We start from the raw sequence: 7,241 nt of genomic DNA, 5'->3' as shown, positions 1-7,241 counted from the left end.
ACGCCCGGTCGTTTTTTTTTTTTACTGTCAATGTTTATGTCAACGGTTTAACGCAAGACCCGCCAGTGGAGCCTCCTAGAGCAGTGTGTCTCCAGCAACAAACATCAGCAAATCTCATCAAATCCTGGAGCCAAGGATGCACTGAGCCCTCCCCCTGTGATGCAGCTAGAGGCTTTGGAAAAAGATGGCCACCCTTTGGCCCATGCCATGCCCCCGGCATCGAGCCGAGGGAGGGGGGGGGGGGGGGGGAGTTGCGGAAGAAAGCCGGTGCCCTGTGCACCCCTGACCCCCCTTGACCACCGCCCCCTCAAGCTCTCTCCCGTGGCGTGTGTCCCAGTCCCCCCCCCCCTCCCTTTGCATAAATCACTCTTAGAGACGAGGGGAGGCCACAGTCCAACCGAGGCAAACGCACTGGAAAGAATGTTCCAGTTTTAAAATAAACGGCTCAAAACGAGAAAGAAAAGCAAGTTTTGGAGGGGCAGAAAAATGCGGGACATGTGGCCATCCTCGAAGGAATAGAACAGAAGAAGAGGGGGACGAAGAGGAGGAGGAAGAGAAGGAGGAGGAGGAGGAGGAGGCATCTGGTAAAGGCATCGCTCCCGGGGTCAAAGGTGCCAATCTCCCCGGAGAGCTGGAAACCCACAGGGGTGCTCAGCAGGGTGTGTGCGTGTTCCTGTGTGTTCACACCCATGTGCATAAACCGAGGAGAGGCCTAGATGGCAACCTGTACTGAGCACAGTGTGTGTGTACTGAGCACAGTGTGTGTGTACTGAGCACAGTGTGTTTGTACTGTATGTGTAGCTATAAAAGAGTGTGGACATGTGAGCCTGTATGTGTGACTCACAGTTCACTTGTCCTCTTGCCATTCCACTCAACACAAAGTCCTTTGTTTGCATTGAACACTTCACAATTCACAATGAACAATCTGTTTTTCCCTCAATCCAAGCTCCGTTTCTGGCAGCAGCATGTGAGGCATATACATGAACCCCCCAAAGTCAGCATCGATGCATTATTCCTAGGTCTACATCAAACATACACGCACACTTAGCAAAGGCGACCCATTTTCTTGGATAAGCCCCATCCAAATATTTGGATCTACAAATGCTCAATCGTATAGCTCTATTGATAGGCAACAACTGGTTACAATCTTACATCTGCTTTGGGGGGGAGGGGGGGTGGTTGAGAAATTGTTGACAGCTAAGCATCTATAAACCATAGATAAAGCTACATAGAATCTCCAAATAAAGTGCTACCCTAGAAAAAGACTTATATTCTGTGAGACCCAGTCTGTGTGTAAGGGCTTGTGTAATGGACTGATGTAGCACTTTTATCCAAAGTGCTTTACAACGGCCTCTCATTCACCCATTCACAGACACATTCACACACCAATGGCGACAGCTGTCATGCAAGGTTGGGAGCAATTTGGGAACACTTCGACATGTGGACAGGAGAAGCCAGGATTCGAACCGCCTATGATCATTGGACGACCCTCTCTACCGCCTGAGCTACAGCCGCCCACTGGGTCTTACCTGTGTGGCAGAGGTCGTGTCCATTGGGCACCTCTTGCAGGGGCACATCTTGGGGGTGAAGGGGCAGGGAGGGGCAGTGCTGCTGTGGATGGACCGCCCCAGGGTGTTGGGTCGGGAGGCCGACAGCCAGACCTCCACCCTGCCTCTGTAAGGACACACGGTACATAGTGTTGACTGGACCTAGTTCAGGCTGTAACACATCCAGCTCATGAGTGAATGACACGTTGGTGACGGAGGGACAAGTATGACGTTGTCTTATGAATGATTTGCAAAGCAACTATTGAGGCTTTATGAAGATTTAATTCAGTCCTTGTAATTGAATTGCAAGTGTCACCCACCATCGTAAGGAGGACTTGAGGCCGTGTCGCTGTTTTTGTTTTGTGCTTCCCATAGAGATAAAGCTGAGGCCAAATTTGACTTATTTGATTGATCTCTGCTGGGTTTCTTTATCCTGTTTACCACAGCGAGGGTCATATGTGAGATTGGACTGTGGGGGAAGTCTAGTATGAATGAGTAAGTGGGAAGGAGGGATATAGAGTATATGAACTGCTACAGTGTGTGGATAGAAGTGGTGACACTTGGAGGCTTAGTCGAGAACAATCTCCAGACCCCCAGTCACATCTTCTTTTTTGTTTTTTTAATCAAAATCTGCCTTGATAAACAATCTCAACCTCGAAGAATTCGGTTAGTATATTCATTTCAAGTACAATTGGCATAATTTATGGTATGTGTTAACATACATGACTCACTAAAATTAATTCTAACATCTTCATTTAGGAGACCATGAAAACAGATGTCAGAATATATGCATACGGTATAGCCGGATGAGTGACTTGACTTTACATGATACCCCTTATTGAACTTCAGAGGTTGAAAATATGTACTCAGCTAGCATATATAGTAAATTATAACTTTATTAATATTACATTATCATTAGGCTCTACTTTGAGAAATGAGATACTGTGATAATGCTCTCAAAAGTTCACAACATATACTGTAGCTGTGCTGATTTTCAAGAACCAGTCAACAGTGACCTGACAACCAGCAGCTAGAGGTACAGAAGCTAGGAGAGCATCATACTGTAATCAGCATATCTCTGTTTCAGACCCAACAGTCGCTTAGGATCGTCCTCCACTGACTACCGCCTGTCTGCACCCCACAGGGCCTACTGGGAGCGTGCTAGCATGGGATTCCTGTCTGACTGCCAATCTGATAAGGGCCCTTGTAAAAGCGATGCCAGGTTTATCAGCAGTCTGTCAGCTTTACCGTAGGATAATATGGAGAGGAGGGTAGAGGAGACGGGGGGTAATCTACACGGGGCTAGGGTCTCACAGGGGTGCGTAGACTGATGACGACACTATCGGCTAAATCTGGTGTGTGTGTGTGTGGGGAGGGGGGGGGGGGGGGACAGAATGATAAGGAGGAAGGGAGCCGTATGGTATTTTTAGGGCAGTATGCTAATTGTCCTCAAGTACAGTATGTGAAGTATCTCTTTGTCCATCAGGCTAAAATATATATATTAGAACTTCAATAACAACTTCTAAATAATTTTCAGCAAACTGGTTACATTACATTACATTACATTTACATTACAGTCATTTAGCAGACACTTTTATCCAAAGCAACTAACAATAATTGCATTTAATGTAGGAAAAGCCAGTGTACTACTACTTGCCATAACTCACAAGTGCATCTCCTTTCTAAAACAATTGACTAAGAGCATAATCTAGTGCTGAAGGCAAAGTGCAAGAATAGCAATCTAAATGGTATGTTGGTCAAAATGTTCAATAATGTTCAATAATGACTTATAAATCATCTTAAAGGGGTAGTTCAGGATTTGGGACATAGAGACTCATTTACCACTTACCCATAATGTTGTTGATTGATGGAGATCATTTCCAGCTAATTCCATGCTGTCTCTCGTTCCAGCATTAGCGGCATGCACAATGCAGTAGAAACGGCTAGCGTTCAAAGAAAACTCACTTAACAACGCTCCACTGTGCACCCAAATTAAATATGAGGACAGTCTGCCAGGGGCTAATTTGAGTTTTTATGCCATCATGTTTGAAATCCAACTATCTTTGAACCCATTCATTTGTTTTGATCTATATGGTTCTTTGTAAATAGGGAGGCAGAGTGATATGTAACTAGCCGGCACTATTGTTTTTACAACAACAAGGAACAGAAAAGTGGACTATTCTCATACTATCAACACAAAAACAAGTTGCAATGGCCACGTTTGAAAGAGATATGTTTGACTTTGATGAGTAGTTTAGATTATCTGGCGATCCTTACTTGTTTGGAGTGTTTATAAGTGAGGTTCTTTGAATGCTAGCCATTTCAGTTTGATTATGCTAGCATTAGCATGACGCTAACGCCAGAATGAGAGACAGCATGGAATCAGCTGAAAATGTTCTCCATCAATCAACAACATTATGAGTAAGTTGTCAATGAGGCCCTATGTCCAAAATTCTGAACTACCCTTTTAACCACAATGGGAACTAGAAATGGTGCTCAGACAGCACAGACCTCCGACCATAAATGCATTTGGTGGAGTGAGACATGTTTGGTATTGCTGCATTCGTTAGGCCGAGAGGTTTATGCCAGTCCAAACCCGTGTCTCTGTAACCTTCCCATGTCAAAATATGGCAGTTTCAATTCCCCCAATTGACAATGAATGGAGGGAATTTTTCGCTCCTGAGCCTAAAGCCTAACGCACTGGAAGAGTCTGACGCTAGCGTTTTGAAGTACACCAATTGTTTTAAATGGCCGATCACACACCAAAAGCGCTTTGAAGCGAGTCAAACTGCCTTGACGCTTCTACTCCGAACTTGTTTACATTTTGGAGCGTCAAATGGGGACAAATCAATCTAAATTAAATCAGCTCCCTATCAAAGCTGACGCCTGCAGTGCGCCATAGGAGCGTCAAATGAGGCGAGTCAAATGAAGCGCGTCAATTGACTCTTCCAGTGCGTTTGGGGCTAAAGTCCAAAAAACAAATGGAGGTGAATGGACCCATGCCGTGATTCAGATCCGCTCCCAAATTCAAGTTGGCCCATGCTACACCCTTCTACTGAGTTTCATGAAAATCAGTGTAGTAGTTTTTGCGTAATCCTAGTTCAGAAAATGAATGGAGGTGAAAGGCCAGCTGTGTTTGGGCGGCTCGTGGACCCACCCCGTGATTTGGATCCACTCCCAAATTGAATGGGTTCTAAGTTGGACCATGCTTCACCCCTCCACCGAGTGTCATAAAAATCGGTCTAGTAGTTTTTGTGTAGTCCTGCTAACAAATAAATAAATAAACAAGTCAACACGTGCCACCAAAAACATTACGTCTCGCCCTGCGACCCTATCGCTGGGGCGGAGGTAAAGATTAATCACATGGGATCATATGTACATAAACTACCTAACGTACTACATAAACTACATAAACAATCTTTTCTGCACAGTCAGATTTTACAAGCACACAAAACGCCATGTTTACAAAACATGGAATCCAAGGAATAGGAGGAGGAGGAGGAAGGGGTTAAAAAACAAAACACATCAAACTCTTTTTTTTGCTGTTTATTCATGTAAATTCTGAACAAAAGGGTGCTGACCCCTGGCTCCCCATCCGTCCGCGTCTGCCCTCATCTACAGTCATCTCAATTTTCAACGGCGAGAGCGACCGCCTGAGCCAATTAGGACGGAGGGATATCCATCCCGCCAGGTTTTGTTCAGGGGCCAGACTGGGTTCCCATTTGCATGTGACCTCCCCCTCTTTGCCTAATGGACCCGCGTTCGGCATACAAATCAAGGCATTCCTACCCCGTGCTTTATTGTCCGGTGTCTTCCGAGGCTCACCTGACAGGAATCCCAATGCTGCCTCGACCTCCTGATCTTACAGTCTGTATTCATGTTGCTCTCTCATTTGTACTGGGGCTGAGAATCTGTCTTCTTACAGACAGCGCGCCTTAAAGCATATCAAGACGGGGGCTAGGTAGTAAAGTGTTATTCTGGGGGACGGTTGGAATCCAAATAAATCCGCTCGTAGCTGGAGCCCGCTCTCCATTTCCTAGTCCATTTATTACTATTTGCCGCCAGCGCTGTGAGGAGATTAGGATTTCAGTGTTGCACAACCACCCGAAAACAAAAGTTCAGGTTGATACTCAGTACATTTACGCTTTTCATCTCTGGTTTAATACTGTGTATAGACCTCTGCCTTCAAAGCCAATGTTTACCTTTTGCTCAAAGACCTGAGAAGTGAAGAGATGGGAGGAGTGATATTTAGTAAAGCATCTGTATTCTGAACTCGACAGCCAACTGGAACCACGGCCAGTGCTGCCTCGGGCTGACGGGATTCTGAGGTGCGTTGCTAACAGGCAAACACTCCTGCACACTCCTGGCCCTGTGTGTGGTAGGTAGCTAACACAAGCTTAAACACACAGGCCTGATTTATGGCGGGTTTCTTACCATCGTGCCCAGACGGTCACAAGGGTGAAGGGCCGGGTAGGAGGAAACTGGATCCATGTAGTAACTCATCATGGGGTCTGGAGGAGCAGGCCTGCGGAAGGGATCAGCACACACACGCGCGCGCACACACACACACACACACACACACACACACACACCAGGGCGGGGGCCCCTATCAATCACATGCTGTTTACACTCGCTCTGTGTGTGTGTGTGTGTGTGTGTGTGTGTGTGTGTGTGTGTGGTGTGTGTTTGTGTGTGTATGTGGTGAGGGGTGGGTGTGTAGGGGTGCACATGTACAATGACAGTGGCACCAACCTACTCTGTCCTGTGTGACATGAGCAACATGCAAATGTCTCAAATAACATATTGCTAGCATTCCTTCTCTTTGCAATGTGCCTTTATTTTATGTCAACCAATTATTGTTGATGGTTTAGATGAGGGGTTGCAGCTTATTTGCGGTTTGTGATTGCCAAAACCAATCACATACTCAGTAGTAAAAATGCAGTAAATATATTTCTTTCACTAGTGATAAAGGGTCAGCAGCCATGGAGCCAAGTATCCTCTATGTTGTTTTAATGTTTGGAACTTGTGTCCCTAAGTGAGAAGACTTGAGAAAATGCTGCATCATTCAAGTCTAACCTCAAGCCTGAGAGTAGAAATTACCCATTAACAACTTTCAGCGTGGAAAACTGACCCCCCCCAACCAATGTTACCCGATTCCCTCCCTCCTACCTACGCCCCCCTCCTCCTCTTCCTCCTCCTCTCCCTCCCTCTCTCCTTCCCTCCCACTCACTTTGGGCATCTCTTTATCGCTGTTTACTATAGCTGCTATAGCTGCGGCACCAACTGAGTGAGTAGGAACCCAGCTGTGGGGATTCTGGTCCTAGGGGAGCGGAGTATGTGGGCAGTGACAAGTTGTATGCTGACTGGAGGCTATACTATCACCTAAACCATGTCAAATCCAAACAAGGAGAATGTTGCATATTAATTGGATAACTAGCAATGTGGCAGACGCATAGAAAAAAAAAATCTTACCCAACATAGCTTTACATAACTTTATCCCAGCAGATTTTCAGCAAAATAATGCATAATTATCTCCACACATACCTGGTAGTTCGTCCCAACAAATATATGAGATGCGAATGTTGCAATGGGATGGGATGTAATGTATACAAATAATACTTAAAAAAACACCATATCATACAACACTTAAAATAGAAAAGATGAAGCGAAATTACCACAAAAAAACGTTTAAGT

The 7,241-nt window shown here is 45.4% G+C and overlaps 1 protein-coding gene across 2 annotated transcripts in view; it reads right to left on the bottom strand.

The window, feature by feature from the left end:
- Window positions 1–6,053, bottom strand: part of ets1 (v-ets avian erythroblastosis virus E26 oncogene homolog 1) — a gene marked incomplete at its 5' end in the record, with an annotated part of 39,102 nt that extends 33,049 nt beyond the window's left edge. Inside the window, 2 exons of one of the 2 annotated variants that reach the window (XM_084444605.1) lie at window positions 1,510–1,674; window positions 5,982–6,053. In XM_084444605.1, coding sequence (XP_084300731.1) covers window positions 1,510–1,674; window positions 5,982–6,053 — 237 coding nt within the window. The remainder of the gene's footprint in view (window positions 1–1,509; window positions 1,675–5,981) is intronic. The other variant, XM_084444604.1, reaches the window with a different exon arrangement.
- Between the last annotated feature and the right edge of the window lie 1,188 nt (window positions 6,054–7,241).

This window comes from Borostomias antarcticus (genome assembly GCF_949987555.1).
Source record: "Borostomias antarcticus genome assembly, chromosome: 1".
Taxonomy (NCBI): Eukaryota; Metazoa; Chordata; class Actinopteri; order Stomiiformes; family Stomiidae; genus Borostomias; species Borostomias antarcticus.
This window is presented reverse-complemented; position numbering and strand designations above follow the sequence as displayed.